This window comes from Gadus morhua, chromosome 5, assembly GCF_902167405.1.
Source record: "Gadus morhua chromosome 5, gadMor3.0, whole genome shotgun sequence".
Taxonomy (NCBI): domain Eukaryota; kingdom Metazoa; phylum Chordata; class Actinopteri; order Gadiformes; family Gadidae; genus Gadus; species Gadus morhua.
The window spans coordinates 10,470,493-10,492,393 of NC_044052.1; the positions used below are offsets into that span (position 1 = coordinate 10,470,493).

General features: G+C 46.2%; 2 protein-coding genes across 3 annotated transcripts in view; one reads left to right on the forward strand and one right to left on the reverse strand.

Moving 5' to 3' along the window:
- Positions 1–765: 765 nt before the first annotated feature.
- The window catches only part of LOC115543879 (ryanodine receptor 3), a 130,604-nt gene continuing 109,468 nt past the window's right edge, over positions 766–21,901 (reverse strand). Inside the window, 29 exon segments of the mRNA XM_030356534.1 lie at positions 766–1,478; positions 1,622–1,673; positions 2,790–2,890; positions 3,083–3,147; positions 3,956–4,112; positions 5,281–5,415; positions 6,160–6,306; positions 6,478–6,538; positions 6,706–6,833; positions 7,047–7,089; positions 7,488–7,618; positions 7,846–8,043; positions 13,468–13,554; positions 13,679–13,853; positions 14,190–14,248; positions 14,477–15,792; positions 16,015–16,096; positions 17,139–17,243; positions 17,624–17,752; positions 17,867–17,955; positions 18,099–18,179; positions 18,942–18,959; positions 20,131–20,204; positions 20,304–20,380; positions 20,478–20,557; positions 20,743–20,842; positions 20,978–21,034; positions 21,126–21,177; positions 21,496–21,605. Of these exon segments, the coding sequence (XP_030212394.1) occupies positions 1,383–1,478; positions 1,622–1,673; positions 2,790–2,890; positions 3,083–3,147; positions 3,956–4,112; positions 5,281–5,415; positions 6,160–6,306; positions 6,478–6,538; positions 6,706–6,833; positions 7,047–7,089; positions 7,488–7,618; positions 7,846–8,043; positions 13,468–13,554; positions 13,679–13,853; positions 14,190–14,248; positions 14,477–15,792; positions 16,015–16,096; positions 17,139–17,243; positions 17,624–17,752; positions 17,867–17,955; positions 18,099–18,179; positions 18,942–18,959; positions 20,131–20,204; positions 20,304–20,380; positions 20,478–20,557; positions 20,743–20,842; positions 20,978–21,034; positions 21,126–21,177; positions 21,496–21,605 (4,005 nt within the window). The 3' untranslated portion in view covers positions 766–1,382.
- LOC115543878 (zinc finger MYM-type protein 1) lies at positions 8,641–12,413 on the forward strand. Of its 2 annotated transcripts, XM_030356533.1 has the most exons (4): positions 8,682–8,725; positions 9,241–10,687; positions 10,985–11,099; positions 11,368–12,413. In XM_030356533.1, the coding sequence occupies exons 2-4, from the start codon at positions 9,534–9,536 to the stop codon at positions 11,893–11,895; spliced, it is 1,797 nt and encodes a 598-aa protein (XP_030212393.1). In that variant the 5' UTR covers positions 8,682–8,725; positions 9,241–9,533; the 3' UTR covers positions 11,896–12,413. The 2 variants fall into 2 exon arrangements, with proteins under 2 accessions (XP_030212392.1, XP_030212393.1); XM_030356532.1 differs by having other exon boundaries at positions 8,641–10,687.

Here is a 21,901-nt window from a genome sequence, read left to right on the forward strand (position 1 = left end):
GGGTCGTACTTGTTGATGAGAAGCTTTGGAGTCTACGACATTTGGCTAAATGAAGATAAAATGGAGTCCAGTGTCATAAGAAATTGTATCGGGAAGAACAATAGCAAAGGGAAATGACAAAAGCAGGTAAAATAGTTTAAGTGGACACAGTCAATCCTAAAGGAAAGGCTGACATTTAGCACTAATTCTATTTTGAAAACACCTAGTTACATGTTTAATTCAACTAATGTTTAGCTCAGGATGCAAACGACCAACAGTTGGGGAAATTATTTTGATACCAGAAATGGGTTATGATGTGCAAGAAAGAAGTACGCCAATCCCATGGCAAATGATGCAAATACACAGACCCACTTTGATTCCTTTTTTTTATTTTCCATCAAAAGAAATGCACTGTTCAGCAAAGCTACTACATACAAATGGCCATACAATAGCAACTTCATTTTTAGTTATTGTTTCAAGATTTTCAGTCAGTCCTGTTGTTGTGTGATATATATTTATCTTTTTTTTTACCGAAGATTTGCAGTTCAGATGCTGCAGTCTGCAAATAAATATAATTAAAATAAATAAATAGATTCATACATAAATAATAACAGATTCTGTTCTTTCTCCTTTTCAAATGAACATCAGCCACATATAAGACCTGGGCAGCCAATTGGTGCTGCTTCAAGAGATCAACTGTAGTTACATACAATAAAGGAAAAAAACTGAGGTTTTGCATAGCTTTATTGTAATGTAGATACAGTATTGTAAGGCACTTCATGAATAATTTTAGGCATGTAACATCCTATAAAATAAACAAAACATCAGTTTTTTGTCAGTTCATCATAATACTCAATCGTCTCAATACGGGGTGTTCACAACATAGAGTTCTCACACGTCGAATCAAGTACTCCACAAGTCGACCACGCCCTCCGTGACTCTTTTGGCATTAAGTCTCTGTTTTAAACATTCTCTAAATAACAAAAGTGGGTTCTTTGTGCATATTATGACTCACACATTGTCCCATAACCCCACACAACCCAGTGTTTCTCAAAAAGACCAACAAAAAAAATTGTGCAATGGTTTGGGATCATGTGGAGTAAAAGGCAACACGTTGTCAAAACCAAGGAATTCCAAAAGAAAAGTCCAGGAAGGTCAGTGGTTTCGTTCCCCCGTTCAGAGATTGGCACCGCACCCCAAGATAGCCGAGGTACGTTTGATATTGACGGAAACTAACTCTGAGGCGGCCATCTTGCGGTGTATCTCCTCAAACCGATCCGTAGCCTTTGAGTAGCAGCGTCCGCGGTGGGGGGGTCGCCGCCGTGTTGTGTGGCGGACCAGCGACAACCGTGTCCGTCGGGACTACATCTCCCAGCAGCCCCGGCGTCCCTGTGGTCCCCTCCCTATCCGAGCTGGTCTTCGTACTGCTTGCGGAAGCAGTCTCCAGCTGGGAAGAAGTCCCAACATCGCTCCTGATACATCTTCCACACGTAGGACTCCTGACGTTTAAACACACACGTATAAACACGCACACACACATTATACAAAAAAACACACATATAGCCGTTAGCGTGTACCCAACACAAACGCAATGTGGTGATTCGCAGTAAGGGGTGAGATATTCCTTGGGGCGGTGTTTTACCTGTCCTGTGTGTTCCGTCTCATCCTTGTTGATAAGGTACATCAAGAAAAACCTGATTGAACAAAAGCAGGTAAGATAAAGGCAACCACACACACAGCAAGACATTGTCGTATGACATGCCTCCGTCTGTCCTGCTTTCTGTCTTACTCATGTCCTTACTGACCCCGGACCTGTGATAGATAGTTAAATAGATACATAGACACATAGATTGGTTTAGGATATAGCCAATGACGCACAGTGAATCAGCAGCGCTAGAAGAATAGAGTTACGTTTGGCCACAATATGACGACACTTGGGAAACTTTCATTCAGCCACTTGGGTGGTTGGAGAAGTCTGTCCAACCCGGGCCTGAACCTCAGCTAATTGTAACCTAGACATCCTGGTGTTGAAAGGCTTTCACCAATCATGAGGAACAGGATACTATCTGAACCTGTGGTTCTCCATAAGCCAGCGGGGGGCCAATGGCAGGCCCTCCAAGAGCGGCAACTCCGAACAATTACTGCCTGAAGGCGCAATACCCCAAACACCTCAGTCGCCGATGAAGGGGGGGCATTAAAAAGTAATGGAAAGAGACAATGAGGCCCCAGTCTTACAACATACCCCCCCCCCCTCTTCTCGATCCACCGACGGAAGACAACAGAAGAGTGATTTTCTCCAGACAATGACATGATGGGAAGAAACAGGGGGTTGAGGGGGGAGGGAGAAACATGGGGGGGGAAGGAGATAGGGAGAGGGGGAGAAACAGGGGAGGGAGGGAGGAACAGGGAGTTGAGGGGGGGGAGGAAAGGGGGGAGGGAGAAAGGAAGGGAAGGAGAAATGGGGGAGGGAGGGAGAAGGGGGAGGGAGGGAAGGAAGGAGGGATGAAGGAAGGGAGAAGCAGGGGGTTGAGGGTGAGAGGGACGGAGGGAGGGAGGGAGGGAGGGAGGGAGGGGTTGGGAGAGAGGGACGATGAGATGAGGAAGAGGAAGGGAAAGACGGAGTTGTCTGTTGGAGGGGGAGGAGAGGGTCCTTAGTAACCCTGTCACTCATGCTACCGCGACACACACACGCCGTTAAGAAGACGCTGCGGTTGGAGAACGGAGCCAATGAGGAGGAGAGGAGAACAATAACCCGTGGCGTGATGGACGCCCTGATAGCGCGGGGTGGGGGAGCTGGGGGGACCACTCACAGGTAGTTGGCCAGGTTGTGTTCTTGTAAGGTGTGGGTCTCGAACCCGTGAGGTGTCGTGTCGAAGTAGTCGTTGCCGATGCCGCAGATGAAGCACTTGGTCTGCGGAGCCGAGAGGGAAAGCGGTTATGTGTGTGTGTGTGTGTGTGTGTGTGTGTGTGTGTGTGTGTGTGTGTGTGTGTGTGTGTGTGTGTGTGTGTGTGTGTGTGTGTGTGTGTGTGTGTGTGTGTGTGTGTGTGTGCAGCAGCGGTGGCGACACGCGATGACCTCACACTAGCGTTTGTCTCGTCTCACCTCCATGTCCTCTTTCACCTGCTCCTGTTGGTCTCGCAGCTCCCCGAACGCATCGATGATCAGACCTGCGGCCGGGAACACAACACAGTCACACGTGTCACCACCGCGCGACGTCATCACGCATCATCCCCACATGTCATCACCGCATGAAGAGTGCGGTCGCTCGCGCCTCAACTCCTGAGGGCTGCAGACCTCGCCGGTGAACGCCAGATCGTTGTGTTTGCTTGTTGTGCCAAACTTTAAATAATAGTGTGTTTAATTTGACCTACTAGGTGCCTCTATGTAACCAATATCTTTCTGATATATTTTTATTATTATTATTATTATTATTATTATTATTATTATTATTATTATTATTATTATACATAGTCCCAGGCAGAAGGACAACCTAGGGACCAGAACATTAACTTCATGCTGTGTGTGTGTGCGTGTGTGTGTGTGTGTGTCTGCGTGTGTGTGTGAGTGTGTGTATGTGTGCATGTGTGTGTTTGCGTGCGTGCGTGCGTGTCACAACATATTGATGTGCACACATGCACATACTAAATCCTGTCTCATCCTCAGGCTGTGGCCAGAGAGTTTTCAATACCGTCATAGTTTGAAACGATTCACTATTATCGGTATTAAAAGTTTTGATGCATGCTTGTTTTGGGTATCGGCAGACTTTGTTTCAATAGGATGGCTGTTGAAAGAAAATGAATACATTATTCATGTATTTTCTAAAAGGCAGCCACCCCGTTCATAGAGTACGATGGGACATAAAAGTGTCAGATATAAAATTGACAAATCTCAAGACAATGCTTTTACAATCACACACAAATACGCACACACAGCACACGCACACACACACACACACACACACCAGTGCCCCCTTACCCTGGATGATGGCCAGGAGGATGACGATGACGAAGAAGAAGAAGGTGATGTCGAAGAGGATTCTGTAGAGCTCGTAGGGGTCCCCCGCGGGGTCCTCTATCTCGTCGCCGATGCCGCCCCCCGCCCGGACCCCCACGTACATGTGGAACAGATAGCACTGGAGGACAGGGGGGGGGGGGGGACAGGGTTTGTTTCAGTTTCCACGGACAGAGAGAGAGAGAGAGAGCCACGTGGTTTTGCTAGAGCGGGAAAGAATAGCATCAGTTAAACCCTTCAGAAACCTCAAAGGGGACAGATTATACCACCAGGTGTGAGTGGGATTAGCCTTACTAGCCATTTCAAGAATCTGCCCCATATGACATCACTAGTGGGCGTGTCCACCTAGATCTGTGCTGGATAGATGAGCAACGTTTACTTCCGTCCACTGGTTAGGCTGGTAGACTGATTCATCCAGCACAGATCTAGGTGGACACGCCCACTAGTGATGTCATATGGGACAGATTTTTGAAACGGCTTGTAAGGCTAATCACACTCACACCTGGTGGTATAATATGTCCCCTTTAAAAAGATACCGGAACCTTGAGGCATAGAAAAGCACTAAACAATATGGTAAGGCACTGAAAGATAGACAGCCTCCATACTCTGTTGTGTATCTATATACATATATATATATATATATATATATATATATATATATATATATATATATATATATATATATATATATATATATAGATGATACACACATATATATATATATCTATACACACACACATATCTATCTATCTATCTATCTATCTATCTATCTATCTATCTATCTATCTATCTATCTATCTATCTATCCATCTATCTATCTATCTATCTATCTATCTATCTATCCATCATCTATCTATCTATCTATCTATGTATATATATATATATATATATTTACATATATCTGTATATGTGGAGATCTTATAGACTCTAGATAACAACACATTTGGGAGTAATGCCCAGTAGCGTCTGGGCGTCTGCTCTCACAACACGCCGTCAACACCTGACATCCTGGATCAGAAGGACATCAGACACACAAAACAGAAGCCTGCCGCTTCTCATAGAGTCCTCAGTGTCTGAGCCTCCAGCGCCGGCTGACTGGGGAACCAAGCCACAAAAACAAAACCACCACAGAGGAAGAACCGCCGATGTAGCGGTGAGCCAAGAGCGAGACGCCTCACGCTAACTGCTCCAGACGAGCTGGCCGTCGCCGCGCGTGGTTGACTGCGCCGTGGGTGTGTGGATGTGAGGGATGTGAACGTGAGGCGGCATTGCACCGTGTCGCTCCTCACCGTCATCATGTCGTCACACTTCATGTCGGGCTCCTCGTCGTCCTCGCCCTTGTTGTAGAACTTCCTGAAGAAGTTGAAGGCCACCACGGTGTACAGGTACACCACCACCGCCAGCAGGCCCACCGTCAGCACCAGCTGGCAGGCAGGCACATACACGCACACAGACGCACACACACGTACGCACAGACGCACACACAAACACACACACGCGTGGATGCACAAATGGACGCACACACACACAGATGCACACACACACACACACACACACACACACACATACACACACACACACACACAAAAACACACACACACACACACACACACACACACACACACACACACACACACACACACACACACACACACACACACCAGCACCAAATCAGTGGGTTTTACCAACTCCCTTAAAGTCTGTGTTAATGTATTTAGTTATAGCTCCACTTTTTGAGAGATTTTTATCCCTAGTCTTCTTTCTATCTTCTTTCTATCCATATCTCTCTCCCCATATCTCCCTCTACTAATTAGGTCTCCACTTCCTCTTTTTTGATTGAGTGGGCATATTTGGTTGAAGGATGTAATTTGTTATTCGGGTATTAATTACAAGAGCCAGACTCCTCTCAAATCAGATTAGAAATAAATAATGCATACTGAACTAAGAAAAACATCAACTGATGAAATATGGGATGTAATACAGATTTGATTTGTGGCTGTTGCTTGTTGGTGACTTAATTGTGTATTAGCAAAAAACATATGACATTTAAAAGTAAACTGCTGTGCTGAGTGTTTTGTGAGGAATGATAGGCGCTGTCGAGGAGGCAGAGTCAACTAGAAGACTTTAACTCTGCAGTGCCCCCTGGCGGCCAACACGGCTCCCCTCACCTGCTTGCCGTTATGGGTGACGGAGGACAGGATGGTGCGGAGCGTTTTGAAGCCCATGGCGATGTCCAACAAGTGAGCAGCGAAGAAAAAGTTGTTGTAGTGTCCCAGGATGGACATGGTGGTGTACCACACCAGATACAGAAAGGACTGAGGGGGGACAAAACATCTTTCAATAATAGAACAAATCTAAATAGAATCCACTTCATTCATCGTCCAATCAGTTGTGTGCAGTTATTTCCTCCATTATCGTTTAATCAACCTGTCGGAACGGGTCAATAATAAACAACAACTTATCAAAACAATAATATTCACACTCACGTTGTCCGTGAACACCACGCCCATCTTCCAGATGTGGTACTTTGTGTCGATGGAGCTCAGCCTGTTCAAAAAGACAGACGGGGGTTTGAATACAACGGACTCCGGGCTAACAACATCAGCCCTCTCCCCCTCTCTCCCCTTCCTCTCTCCCTCCCCCTCTCCCCCCCGCCCCAACCCCCTGCTGACAACATCCACCCTCCCCCTCTCCCCCCCCCCCCCCCCCCTCACCAGGACGCCAGTGAGGCCTCCCTGGCCACCGTCTCCTCGGTGGGGTTGAAGTCCAGGGCGCTCTTGTCCAACCCCAGCAGCTCGGCGATGCGCTCCGCCCCGTACAGGTCGCCGTACTTCTTGATCACCTGGATGGGGGGGCGACAGGGACACGTTAGGGCCGTAACCCACGGCGACCGCCTGAACTGTGTGCACGGCGCGTGCGTCTAGACGCTCGTGGTGATCTCATGAGCCGATGCACTTTTCCCTTTTGTACACAATTTATTTTATTTCTTTTCAACAGATGAAAATATGACCTCAGAAAATACGCAACACAACGACGGCAAACGCAAAACACTCACTTTGCGTTTGACAAATTTGTCCCAGTAGTTGTAGGGGAAAGAGCTGTGGAAAGACAAAGTACAAAGCATATTTGTCCATCAGACTTACAAATCCATTGGGAACAGAACAAATCGTAACCCATTTTCTTACAAAACAATGCAATATCAATCTAACAAAAAAATAAACATGGATTGCCAAATGAACACAAACCTATGAAGACATTTAACCTCCTAAAGCACCAACACACTCCCTTCATCTTAACAGGCCCTCAAAACCCATGTTTTAAGATTGCTTTCAACACATAATCTCCTTCCCTTTTTACTACTGTAATACACTTTCGTATTAAATCTTTTTTTTTGTACTCACTCGGTAAAGCGTCGAGTACCTTGGAAAAGTGATTGCATGCATTCTTATTGTAAAGCAGAGGGCGGCGGCTGCTGGGGAAGGGCCCTGGGACTCACGGCGTGTTGATCACCAGGCGGTCCCACTGGCCCTTGATGTCGTCGTCTGACGGCTGCTCCGTGATGTACAGCCCGTCAAACTCCAGCTTCCTGGCAATCTCCTTCTCTCGCTTAAACACCACTAAGGGCACCTTAACCACACACACACACACACACACACACACACACACACACACACACACACACACACACACACACACACACACACACACACACACAGAGGGGACGTGAGCTGCAGCGTCCGCACTTAAACACTCCTAAGGGCACCTTCACCACACACATGTATGAATGTTTGTATGCATGTATGTATGTGTGTGTGTGTCCAGGACAGCCGTGCGGGGGTCCCTGACGCCCGTACCTTCAGGTAGTAGTAGCCCACCACGCAGAGGAAGGAGATGACGGTGTGCAGGATGGCCAGGAAGCGCAGGGTGGGTGCCATGTAGCCCGTGCTCTCCTGCAGCACAAAGTACTCCACCACGCCCTCGTCCTCCTCCTCCTCCGCCACTTTGCCGCCGCCGTTCCATGGGTCCGGCTCGTCCGCGTCGTCGCCGGTCACCTGACAACCGAGAAGAGGGTTTTACTTATTTTAACCAAGAAAAAAGATATAAAAGTTTACAAGCAAAAGGTCTGAAATGTTTCAGAGTTACACATGGGAGAGGCTGGGACGTTAAAGTTGCATGTCAAAACCTTCACCACAAACAGACATACAGGGAGAGAGTGAGCTGCACGGTTCACACTTAACCATTTATCCCATTTCACCCCACTTGTGTAAATTGTGTCAAATGTTTCAATGTATCTTGTTCTTGTGTTTTTTATGATTTTTGATTTTATTTATTTTTAAACACTGCCCTGTAAGGTGTCATTGAGTGCCATGAAAGGCGCCCTCAAATAAAATGTATTATTATTATTATTATTATTATTAAAACACCACCAGGGTCACTTTCACCACACGTGTTACACTCAAAACCAAACCACTATTATAATATGTATTATTTTTTGGAGAATTTATATGTATAACCGATGGTCTTTAAATTTGTGTTATTTACATTGGGTATTCTATTTATCACGTATTATTACGGTTTACTTGGAAACGGTAGGGTGGAACCAAAGTGTTTGCGCTGCAGCCCGGACTCCTATGGTTGGGGGGCATTTCCGCTTCCTTGCCAGACGGATTTCAGAAGACAAAACAAAAGCTGTGCTGCTGTAGTCCTTGTAAAGAATATATATCTGCATTTCAGGTTTGTACACTGAAAATCACGCAAATAACTATTTTCATGAATCGGAATATTTTACAACAAGGTCGATTAACTTTGTGTTGAGTTTGAAGTCCGTAATTTCGAGTTATTAACTTTTGAAAACTCCTTTGTTCCGCGCCAAACGGCATAAGTGTTAAATGGCAGTTGTCCCGTTCGCTTAGTATATTATTGTGGAAACACACACATTGTAGCAGTGGCGGCTCGCCTATAGAAGGCGCTGGGGCGCCGTCCTCCCGCCGACCTACCTCCCTGTTATCTTTCTTTTTTTAGATATAGATATTTTTTATAATCTTTCTTATTTTGAGAAATTTATGTTAATTGCATTCGAATAATGCATTTACTTTAGAATAGCTTTATAACATCGTCCACTGCATGTTACTGCACATTTACCTCAGAGATGAGCAACATGGCGACTTCGAGTACTGCTACCACTGTCTCCCTGGGAGTTCAGCTAGCCCCAAATTCAGTTAAGTCTTTACTTATGAATCCCTTCGAAGGAAGAACATTTGCAGAAAAACTGCAAGTAAAAGAACTCGGACCAGACAAGCCAGAAGTGAACATAACCCAACAATCAAGAGAAAAGGATAGAGCCTACAAGAGAAGTTTTTCCAGAGGTTGGTTCGATCGAAAGTCTTGGCTAACTAGCTGTGGGTATGCCAATGCAATTTTTTGCTTTCCTTGTATACTTTTTAAAACAACTACGTGTGATAGTTCGTGGACACAGACAGGGGTGACAGACCTGAAACATCTGTCAGAACGGATAAAAAAACACGAGCGATCAAGAGTGCATATGAACACCTGTGTGAAGCTAGCCATGCTAGGCCGAATTAGCATAGCCGCACAGCTAGATGAGGGGCACCGCATTGCTGTAAGAAGGCACAATGAGGAGGTGGACAGGAATCGTCATATTTTGTCAAAGATCATCGATGCTGTGAAATTTTGTGGTGCCTTTGAACTTGCTCTGCGTGGTCACGATCAGAGTGACGCATCAGAAAATCCAGGCATTTTCCGAGGTCTAATTGATCTCATGGCCTCCATTGACCATGAGTTGGAGGTGCACCTGGAAAACGCCACAGTTTTTAAAGGCACTTCGAAGACCGTGCAAAATGAACTGTTGGACTGCATGTTGTCTGTTCTCAGAGACTGCGTTTTGGAAGAGGTGAAACAAGCAGACTACATTGCCATTCAGGCAGACGAGACAACCGATGTCTGCACTCATTGCCAGCTTGTGTTTGTGATAAGGTACATAGATGGCAAGAATAACATCAAAGAACGCTTCTTTGAGTTCATTGCGCTTCCAAATTCGACTGCTGAGACGATTGCCGCTGCGCTTTTGGAAAGGCTGAGCACCATCCTTCCCGCAGGACAAGAGAGAAAACTAATTGCCCAGGCCTATGATGGTGCCGCAGTGATGAGGGGTGCTACAGGTGGAGTGCAACGTGAAGTTCAAGATGTCTACGGGAGTGCCTACTACGTTCACTCTTATGCGCATCAGTTGAACCTCATCATGCAGCAGGCAACATCCCATATTACGAAGGTCGGCCAGTTTTTTTCAGACATTGGGGGGTTTTCTTCTTTTTTCCACAAGTCATTCAAACGAACGGCAGTGCTTGATGAAGTGGTGGGTCGACTCCCAGGTGCTTCACCAACGCGATGGAACTTCCACGGTCGTGCTGTTAACACAGTTTACGACCACAAAGATGAACTGGTTGAGTGCTTCCAAACCATTCGAGACAGAGGAGACTTTGATGCCATATCGAAGAGAGAGGCCGGGGGTTTATTGAGAATGTTGGAAGACGAGGCTTTCTGTTTTTTCCTGGCATTATTTCACAAAATCATGCCACATGTAGACAAGCTGTTTAACCAGCTGCAGAAGAGGAACATAGACACTGTCTTCATCGCCGGGATCACCCAGAAGTTCACTCAAAGCATACAAGCCATCAGGTAAGCTATGATTTGACATATTTCCTTAAAACATGCTCACATGTAGCCTTCACAGTAAAAACATGAATCCACATGGCTGAGCACAATAGAACCTCTCATAGATATCACCATTTCACCATGTTAGACTAGTGAATTTATTTATGATGAATCTAGATGACATTCACTAGGCCCAACACAAAAACAGCACATACTTTAATAAAGTTCTGGATTTATTTTATCAGCAAGTTGGTTTCTAGATGGTAGTTTCTCGAGTAATTTCAGGGTGGACAGTGACTTGTGAAACTTGTTTTGGATCAGGGACACTGTTCCTTACCAGGTTAAGGAAGAGTACTATGAGGGACCTATACAGGGACCACCCCCGACGAAACGGAGGGCAATGGGAGAAGAAACACAACAGCACCTGGCATTAGAGGTAAGCAACTTCTATTTCTGTATTCCACTAGCCTATATGTATTTGTGTTTGTTTGCACATTTTTGTATTCCGAGTTGTCATTATTAGACATACTATGTATACTGTATATCTACTGGAGAATGCAGACAGTCTTTTTTTCCCACATTTATGCTTTTTAATTATTACTGTTAGCTTTACTTGCTCATAAAAAAAATTAGCTGGTAGGAATATGCTGATTTTATTGTATTGTTGAACTGGGACATGTTTTCTTTTTTCTGTTATTTCATAGATCTGTGACACCATTATATGCCATGCCAAGGAGAGGTTTTCTTTCACAAAGCATCTCATCAGTGCTACTCTGTTGCAAGGTGACTTGTTCCCACAACACAGCAGAAAGTTCCCAGATTCAGCACTGGAAACCACGGTGGATGCCTATCCCATGTTGGACAAAGCCAGACTTAAAACCGAACTGTCCCTGATCTACGAGCATGAGGACTTCAAGGGCTGCAGTGGAGCACTGGCTCTATTTCAGGTTCTAATGGGAAATAACCTGCAAGACACATTCAGCGAAACTGTTAGTCTTCTCAAGATCCTCATCACCACACCAATGTCAACAGCAGAATCAGAGAGATGCTTCTCCACCTTAAAGAGGATAAAGACTTTCCTTAAGAACACTATGGCACAAGATCGCTTCAATGCTCTGGCTATGCTATCTATAGAGAAAAAACTCACTCGGGACATTCCAGATTTCAATAAAAGGGTTATTGAGAAATTTGCCACTCAGAAAGACAGACGAGCAAAGTTCCTATACAAGTAAGAGTTTTCCAAGTGTTCTCTTAACACACACACACACACACACACACACACACACACACACACACACACACACACACACACACACACCTCCTTCCCGTGAGGTGGACACTGGTTGCAGACCCTCACAACCTCTCCCCACCCCTTTCAAGTGTACATACTGTATATAGTTCTCTGCAAACCTGTGGTGGCATCAGGCCTTCAGTGTGCATATTGTACTGTATGTAGTCCTTTGCAATCCTTTGTTTGTATCATGCCTTAAGTGTGTCTTGAACAACCACTCACAAAAGCTTGCACATTTCCATGAATTTTGTTGAATTCATATTTCATTGTATTTGTCTAAAATGCATACTAATGTAGATATATTTATGGGTGAACACACACACACACACACACACACACACACACACACACACACACACACGGTTACATTCTGAGTGTGTAATTCACTGTTTTTGTTGATGTATTTGCATTCTTAATGTTGCTGAATTCTACAAGGCAAATAAATTAACTTAAATCTTAGTTCCCTGGCCCCATTCGTCTTTGTAAGTAAATGTTCAGTTTTTTTATTTTGTCAGAATGCTTCATTTGTTTGTGAAAATCACAAAGAAATCTTCTGGGGGAGGTTGCCCCCAGACCCCCCTACAGGGGTTTGGAATGCAAACGTTCAGCCCCACCTAAAATTAATTCCACCAGCGGCCACTGCCTTGTAGAGTATGCTTAAGTTTACTTTGGCCCTGAACACCTGACGTACATGTTTAAGAATATATTTAATGTGATTAAGAGGTAGATTACGTTACGATAGGATATTTTAGAGTATAAGAAAAGTGTAGATATGATGTTTGATATAAAATGTTTAGTTGGTCTGTTAGGCAGACAAATCATCCATTATAGTTCAGGCAGTGGTTTAAGGTAAATTCTCTAGGTGCTGTTTATTGTCTTATGGTTTATTGTGGTTTAAAGCCAAAGTATGTTATTTATATTATAGGAGCAGAATTGCACTTTCAGATAGCTCGAAACAACCAGCGAATAAGCTGAAACAGGCACTTTAACTTTAATGTGGATTTTGATAAAAAGGAGTTCTGTATTGATTTTAAGGTGAACTAAGAGTGGAGAGAAACGGTACATGTGAGCCTCACTTTTTGTTGCACTTTTTATGTTTTATTTGCAAAGAGAACTTACAAAGGAATAATAGACAATTTAACAGGCACTTTGACGAGGGAAGAGTTTATATTTATTTATTTATTTTATTTATTCATGTGTTACTCGTGATAATTATGAAATAAAGAGACTGATTTCGGAAGACAAAACAAAGGCTGTGCTGCTTCAATCCTCGTAAAAATATATACCTTTTGAGAAATCCGGTCTCATCATCTACTTGTTATCACCGTCCTGGCCACTTGGGACCGGTGACACACACACAGGGAGAGAGTGAGCTGCACTATTCATACCTAAATACCACTAAGGGCACCTTCACCACACACAGGGAGTTAGTGAGCTGCACCATTCACTTAAAGTGGGACTTTCAAGTTGTATGCTCAAAATGGGACGGAATAAGAAAAGTTGAGGAGCTTACTTTGTAGAAGAGTAGAATGAAATTGATGGCGAAGGCCACGAAAAGCGCCAGGAACCGGAGGTTGTAGAAGTTTCTAGCAAGGTAATTCTGTGATCATTGTGTGGAAAGAACAAACGCAGTGCCATTGATGCAAAGATCAATTCATCAATCCATAATATTTTTGTATACTGCTCTAATTGAAACACAAGGCCAGGATTCCTGGGTGTCTGACCAGCATCTTGGTCTGGTAGATCTCCAGCCCCGCGAGGAAGCTAGCGGTGAAGGCCTCTGGTGGTTCTCTCTTCAGACCAGGTCTTTTCTTGGGGAATCTCTTCTCCTCCGGGGACGATCCCTGGGGGGTGTCCTCCTTGGACTTGTCCTGGTCCTTCTTCTCTCCGGTCTCCCAGCTGGAGAGACAAACCCACGTAGTGTTTTTGTTAGCACAGAGCCAGATTAGCAGTTATACAGTACCTATTTACTAATTTACTATGGAATTATCAATAAGCTTATTTACTGTTGAACTTAATGACTAAATAATAGTCTCCACCAATCTACAATGAGACTAGCACCCGAAAAAAGCCTTTTAGGCCTTATAATTGTATAAAGCCTTGAAAATCACTCCCCCCACTCAAAGTATTTACTAAATCCTGTTATGTAGCCGCGAGGCCAGGATGACTGTTCATACGAGAAATCAAATCAATGCGTGTAATCCCATTAAGGAAGGTCCTGTTAACTGCACTCACTCCGAGTTCTCAGAGTCCCCTTTGTAGTCGCCGTTGGTCACTCTCTTCTTCGCCGCTTCCTTAAAAGCAAACGATATTGCGCCGTTCATCAGCTTGTCGTGAAACACTGTATTTAATTAAAACCTGTAAGACACTCAACGTGGAACAAGTGTTTGCATCATAAAGGTTGGACGACTGTTATACAAGTGCTGTTATATGAGCCCCATATCTGCTCATGTTCCTGGTTTCTAGAGGCAACCACAGACTCTATGGAGTTCATTCCCCTACATACAGACAGGAATACCGACCTGTGCTTTCTTCTGCTTGACGGCGCTGGCGATGGAGGGGGCGTCGCCGACCACCACCTCAGACACGTCGCCCAGGCCCGGCTCTGAGCCGTGCTTGCCCTCCTTCTTGGGCTGGATGTATAGCAGCTCAGCGATCAGGTCGGCCTCCGCCTCCTCGCCCTGCGACAGCTGGCCCAGCTCGGCCAGCTGCGAAGCCTCGCAGGCCTCCATCTTCTCCGTCTCTAGAGCGTCGCCGTGGATCCCGAACTGTGTGGGGTCCGGCATGTTCCCCAGGATGTCCGTCACCTTGATGTTCTTGGCGCCCTCCACCAGCCCGCCGCCGAACATGGTGGTCCACAGGATGTGGAAGAAGCCCCACACCAGGCCGTATAGGAAGTGGAAGAGGCCGGTGATGATCATCCAGAAGAAGGAGAAGAAGCCGCGCACCATCTCCCTCACGCTCATCCTCCTGAAGCGCCGGTAGCGCTGGCGCAGGCTCCGTGCGGTCAGCAGCCGGCGCAGGCGGCCCAGGCTCTTGCTGACCGAGACGCAGGCCAGGGTGAAGGCCGACGACGACTCCAGCAGCGTGTGCTCCTCCTCTTCCTCCTCGTCCTGCTCCTCCGCCACACTCTGGTGGTCTTCCTCGTCCTCCTCTGGCCGCTCCACGGGGTCCGGCTCCGAGATCTGCGACGCCAGCTGCATCTCGAAGATGGTGTCCTCGCAGAAGTTGACAAAGAGCTCCATCTTCTCGCTCTCGCCACCCTCGTTGACCACGTCGAAGATGAACTGCCGCTTGGACTCCTTCACCTGCGGCTTCTCCCACTGCGTGCGGCTGGACTCGCTGATCTCGAAGTACACACGCTCGATGCGCTTGGCGCCGCCCATGATCTCGATGCGCCCCAGGTAGGGCTCGAAGTAGCTGAGCACACTCTCGGCCAGGTCCCGGAAGGCCGACAGGCGGCCGTCGTTGGGCATGTGCTCCGAGAGGTTGGTGAGCAGCACGGCCACGTTGAAGCCGATGTCCTTGGCGGGCTCATGGAACCGCTGCACGAACTCCTCGTAGTTGAACATGTCGTTCTCGTCTGCCTCGGCGCAGGAGAGCAGGAACTCGATCTCCGACTGGGAGTACTGCTTCTGGTTCTCCATGGACTTCTGGAAGTCCTTCTTGGAGATGACCCCTTTGCTGTCGGGGTCGTACTCCTTGAAGCTGTCCGACGTGGTCAGGTCCTTCAGCTTGAGGAACATGTCAAAGAACTTGAGGATCATCTCCACGTTGCTGGACGACTCCACCAGAGTGTCTACCATCTGCTTGCCGATGGTGCCGTTGACCACGTTACCTGGGGGGGGGGAGGTGGTGAACGGATTATCACGTTGTGTACACACCGGAAGCAAGGTAACCTCTGCCCGTGCAAATGTAGCAGGAGCTCAATCTTCCTGACTGCATATGTCAATATTTGATTCATTAAAAAAAAAAAGTCACGCAAACGAGATAAACATAATGAGCTGTAGCGGTGTGTGTGTGTTGACTATTAATGTGAGAGAGTCAGCAGGAAGCGAACCTTCCAGGAGCGAGAGCATCATCACTATCATGTCCTTCTGGAGGTCCAGCAGCTCCTTCAGCAACTCAATCTGACTGGAGTCCTGGGGACACAAATAGAAACGTTAAGCCTTTCTCTCTTTATATTCGCTCGGACAAGTTAAGTTATCACCCTCTCCTCCTCAGACCTCGACACTCCCTGGGGGGTGGCTTAAATACGCTGCATTTGGAAAGGGCTCAAGGCTGCTGTCTGAGAACAGGGCCCCCCTGCTGGGATTCAGTGAGAAACCAAAGGGCTCTCTAACCCCCAATCCATCCATCAGCTGCTGGCTAATGGTGTTTTACTGTCAAGGTGCAGATGGCGAGGGCCAGACGTACTCATGGAGGATATCCTCAGAGTCTTTCTTTCAGCAGGCTATAAATCTCATGGGGTGGCCCTTTGATGGAGACCATCTGAAACCTCTCCCCACCTGCGGTGTCTATTACTTTACATTATCATCCCTGACCTTTCGGAATGGCACCATAATCAGGTAAGGCGGTTGATGTTTTCTGCACCCTCACCTCCCAGCCTCATTGTGAGGCAGAGGGGGAAAGGTAATGGATGGAAGAGTGATGATCGCCCCAGAGCCCCAGAAGGGAGAGCATTCCTCTTTTCAAATTTGTTTAAGATAATTTTAGATAAATTAGAAATTGATGTCACTCTCATGCCCAGAGTGAGATTACCCACTTTTTTTTTTTGCCGGTAATAAATAATAAATAAAAAGTTTGCAAGGACTATAGTGGGGTATTACTAGTGCAGAGAAAGAGTGCAGAGGATGGAGAAATGAGCATCTCTCACTGATTTTTTGCCAATAGCAGGTATATTACCCCGTGCTGGGTAAGGAAATTACATCATCATTCCGAGCCCTCAAAAGTATTACCAAAACTATTAAAAACTTTTTTTTTAACTAGTTATTATTTCATGGCCACGAATAAAAAAAATAAGTCCTCTAAATCAACTCCAGGCGCATAGATTATATAGTTCAACCATGGAGACTGGGCATATTTTGTAGCAGTTCATTGACCTCTAGTGGCTGCAGTCTTGTATGCATGAGTCTGAGCCTGCCTCTTCCTTTATAGGCTGTTATCCAAAAAAGCACAGTTTACCTGCGATAACTTCATCTGCATGTTTGCAAAGACATGTAGGAAACCGACGACCGCGTCCCATAATCTGCTGTGAGCCAGGCTCTGTTGATTCCCGATGCACGGACCCTGGAACAAAACGAGTGCCATTGTTAAATGCAACTGGTGACTTACAAGCGTGAGCGACTCATTCAAATGACAGCAGTGTTGAAGGTGCTGGCTCCCCGGATCCACAGTCAAAGTAAATCGTAAATGGACTGCATTTATGCAGCGCTTTTCTTACCAGTGGCCACTCACAGCGCAACATTCACTCACACATTCACACACCAACAGTGGTGTCAACCCTGCAAGGCGACCGCCAGCTCATTGGGAGCAGTTAGGGTGAGTTTTCGTGCTCAGGGACACCATTGAAGTAGCAACCTTCTGGTTATCAGCTAACCCACTCTACCTCCTGAGCCCCATGCCACATGCTGAATATAAATATGCAAGAATACACAACAAGCTGTTACCTGGATGTATTCAGTCAGAGAGTTAAAAATCTGCTTTGCAACCGCCAAAGCTTTGGAGAAGTTCCTCTGACCGGCCTCATCCATCACATCTTTCCCGGAGTAGTACCAGTAGAAGTCACTGATGGATTCCTAAAACATCCCGAAAAATAAAACACGAACAGTAAACTCGACGGATTGGTTTTTCCTCAGTCATGCTGCGAAACGCGCTGAAGCGTCTTCAATCAACACAGCGCTTTCCTTTACCTGGAGCCTGAGCAGGTAGTCCACGGTGCTGATGATAATATTGACAGTGGTGGTGTTCCCCGTCTGAGTTCTCAGAAAGTTCTGGAAATCTAAAACAAAATAAGAAACGGATGTTGGTATCGGTATGGAGCCCGTGTAGGATAGCATACAGGTGGAATCTCCTCTGCCTGACCTGCCCGGATGTAGTTGCCCATGCCCACATGTAATCCACAGACTCAGAGGAAGCACCTACCGTTGTTGTGGCCCTCACACAGGAGCTGCAGGAACCTAAAGAGGTCCTTGGTGAACTCATCATTCTGCAACACCTTGGAACCTGGGGCGAGGGAGAAGGGATTGATGTCCGGCCCAACGTTCTTCATATCAACCTCATGTGCATGTGCAACACTGGCTCAGCGATCCACTCCATTCCCTCCATTAAGATGCATGTTTCTCAAGACAGGTAACATCCGTAAGATGCAAGACTTAAGACCTCCGCATGTACACACGTATGTTGTGTCCCTAAGGACACCTTCAAAAGTCACTTTCTAACTAATTATATGAATGTAAATCGATATAAATGGCAGATTCAAGTTACAATAAAAGGCTGTGTTGCAGATTCACACAAGCAAAGCTTTGGCATGTCTGACACACAAAGCTTTGGGGACTGTTTGTTCCTTTAAAAAGTGCATGTGTTAGTATACTCAACACATAAAGAGACATATGCTGTACTGGAGGGGTTTCTACAAAGAACACAAGCAGTTACTTCTATTGCAGGGGTAGAGACCGTATAGGTGTGTTTAGGGGGAGCGGGGGGGGCGGTGGATAGCTGATTGATGATACTACTGATTAAAATGCCGGGTGACGTAGGTGCATGCATGTGCTTTTTCAGTTCAGAGCACGAGTGGAGTTATGGGCATTCATAATGAGGGAGGAGTTGGGGGGAGGAAAGCGAGGAGGAGAAGGAGGAGGAATAAGAGGAGGAGATGGCGGAGGAGGAGGAGGAATCTAGGGGGCAGGAGGCTGCTGTGCAAATAGCCACCGGGTTGGTGTTTTTTTTATTTAAAGGAAACAAGTAAAATCTAAACCATGTATTTACCCCGCTCACTCACGTTGACTGCGACCGATGAGTTAAAAACATGACCAGAAGAACACAAACAAACATACATACAAACAAACATACAAAAAAGCAGACATAAGCAAAGGAGAAGACATTGGGTTTCAATCTGAGGAATTAGTAACAGGAGAGAAAGGTATAGATCAATAGCAGTAACTCTACATTATCCACATCACGTTGGGTCACATTTGCATGCCACCACCGTTCCTTAACAGAAACAAGTACTGAACAGGTTCACTCTGTGGCGCGATGCTAGTGTTTCAGGGAACCATTAATGGTACAGCCTAACAGTTACCATCACTTATGCCTGGGCTGATGAAGTGGAAATGAGTTGGAATATGCATGAGTAAAAACCATCTTTATACTGTATGCAGCCCATCAGAGGATATAGACTGTGTCTGCCATAGACACTATGTGCCAGAGTTCTTGTAACGCACTCTTAACCTCATCTTCACCACTTCAATGCGAGTGGGAGGACGGGCTGGAGGTTCACATTTTCATGTTGATATTTTGAGGGGACAGGGGGACAGACAGTGACTAGACAGGACATACAGTAGCACAGGTTTTCCTGTATGATAAACGTACACGGATGTGAAATGACGTATCACGTGACAGACACAGGGCCATGTGCCACGCGGAGATGAGCTTGTCCGGAAGAAATCATTCAATAAATAAATTGATGAATAAAAAGGGAAAGTAGAGATATTGTGACGCTAATGCAGAGCCATGAGTTTTTCGGTCTCTTAAGGGGCCAATCTACCAGCCAGCTCCATATAAACATGTAAAATATGTATTCTTCAAGAGATTTCACATCCGTTTCATATCAAGGACTGAAAGAGCTTAGTGTGGCACTGATGTCTCTTTATGCATCAGGAATTCATTCTGAATTAAAATGGTTTGTTCATAATTATTAAACATTAGGGTAAAGTGTTATATTAGCCGGTCCATATGCTGTCCAAACATAAATTTGATTTTTGTTCACAGTTGCAGGCTATAAATGTCTGTGTGTGTCCTGTCTGTGTTCGTTATAATGTCTCTTCATACGGTACGTGACGGGGCAACCTTCCATTCTAATATTAAAAAATCATGTTAATTTGGTAGAAAAACAACAACATTAAAAGCTGTGTCAGTGATGCGGTTCTCTTGATGTTATTTCGGTCTCCTCACTTACTTGATCCCTCCTCAGTAACCATGCCCAGACCTTCTGCTTTGTTTTGCCTCTCAAAAGCATTCAGGTCCAGGACACTGCAGAAACACAACCAACACATTGATCCATGTTTCGCTGATCCATCCCGACATCTCACATGAATGAATGTCTCAGAAGGTCCTCAGCAGGACTTTTACCTGCACGACATCATGAGTCCCGACAAACTCTTGAAGAACCCAACGTCCCTTTTCTCTTTCAGGTAGTCCAGCATTTTCTGCATTGGTTTAAAAAACGCACCGTCAACAGTTAACAGTGCATAGGCAACACGGCGAGCGACCACACCCCGTTCCCGGTGGATCATTGCAACATACCTGCTGCACGACTATGTTCCCCCCGTTCAGAATGGAGATGCCGAGTTTGAGCGTAAAGGTCACCATGGGACCGAGCCGACCTGAAAATAGAAATAAAACCAAATCAATCATCATTGATGTTCATTTAATTATTTTTTCCAACAAAAATGTTTTGTGCAGGTGAAGGGGTGTACTCGCATGTGAATATATCTTAAGGGTGGGTACACTGGTAGAAACCGTTTGAGAACCACTGGTCTACAGGGCGGCGGACGGTAAGGCGCCTGACCTTTGCTGGCGCTGATCATCTGGAGCACCATCTCTGCAGCGCCGCGGTCGTGCAGCCGGGCCTGCTGGTAGAGGGTCTTCTGTTTCTCCATCTCCTTTTCCTGGGATAGAAAACAACACGCAGGCCCGCTGAATCAGGTCAAAGGTCAGGACGACGGTCGGGCTTGCTGCCCGCTCAGAGCCCATCCACATGGTGGGGGAGGAGGCTGGAACCTGGGGGGCAGGCACTGGAGTACCTCAAAGGTTTTCTCCCTCTCCTCCTCGTAGTGCTCCTCTTCGTCTTCGGCGCAGCTCTGGAAGAAATGTTTAATGGGTCAGACGCGGTGTGAAGAGGGATGTGAGGAACAGCACAGGAACACCAACGCAGTAGTCACGGCACCTTACCTTGGCCATCATGTCTGCATAGGCAATGTAGAGTGGGTCCTCCTCCAACGAACTGGGAAGTGATCCAATAATTTCATACAATTAAAAAAAATACTTTCACCTGTTTAAAAGTGACAAAGTAGTAATTGCAATCTCATGTTACCACAAATGGAAATGATCTAGTGGAAGACCACAAACATCCAGCGTGATGGAGCGTTGTTGTCATGGTAGCCAGGTGTGTGTGTGTTTCTGAGCGATGGATAGAGGGAGGCTGAAAGAGGGAGATAAAGAGACAGAGAGAGAGCGACAGAGAGAGAGCGACAGAGAGAGAGAGAGAGAGAGAGAGAGAGAGAGAGAGAGAGAGAGAGAGAGAGAGAGAGAGAGAGCCTACCTGCACTCTGTCAGGGCGTTGTGGCTGAAGTGCAGGATGAGTTGATGGAGAGGGTCTGGCTGCGTGTCCACCACCTCTTCCTCCTCCTCCTCCACCTTGGGCTGGGTTTTCTGCACACACCCACGCGTGTCAGTGTGTGTGTGGGCAACCATCCGTGAGGCACATTACCACTTCAATATGGGCCATGTGCTGTCGGTGCCAGTGGGGGGTGCGATACACTGCGGCACCTCCTATGCGTCTAATGAGCTGTGGCACCCGCCCTGCGCCTAACTGTGTTGTACCTGGGTTCATCAGTGTTCAGGGCGCGCTGCTTTATGCAGTCTAGAGCAGCTAGACATGAAGTGGCGACAGGCAACCGGGCAGATTGGGATTGTAATGCCGCACGCACTATGCATCACAAATGCAG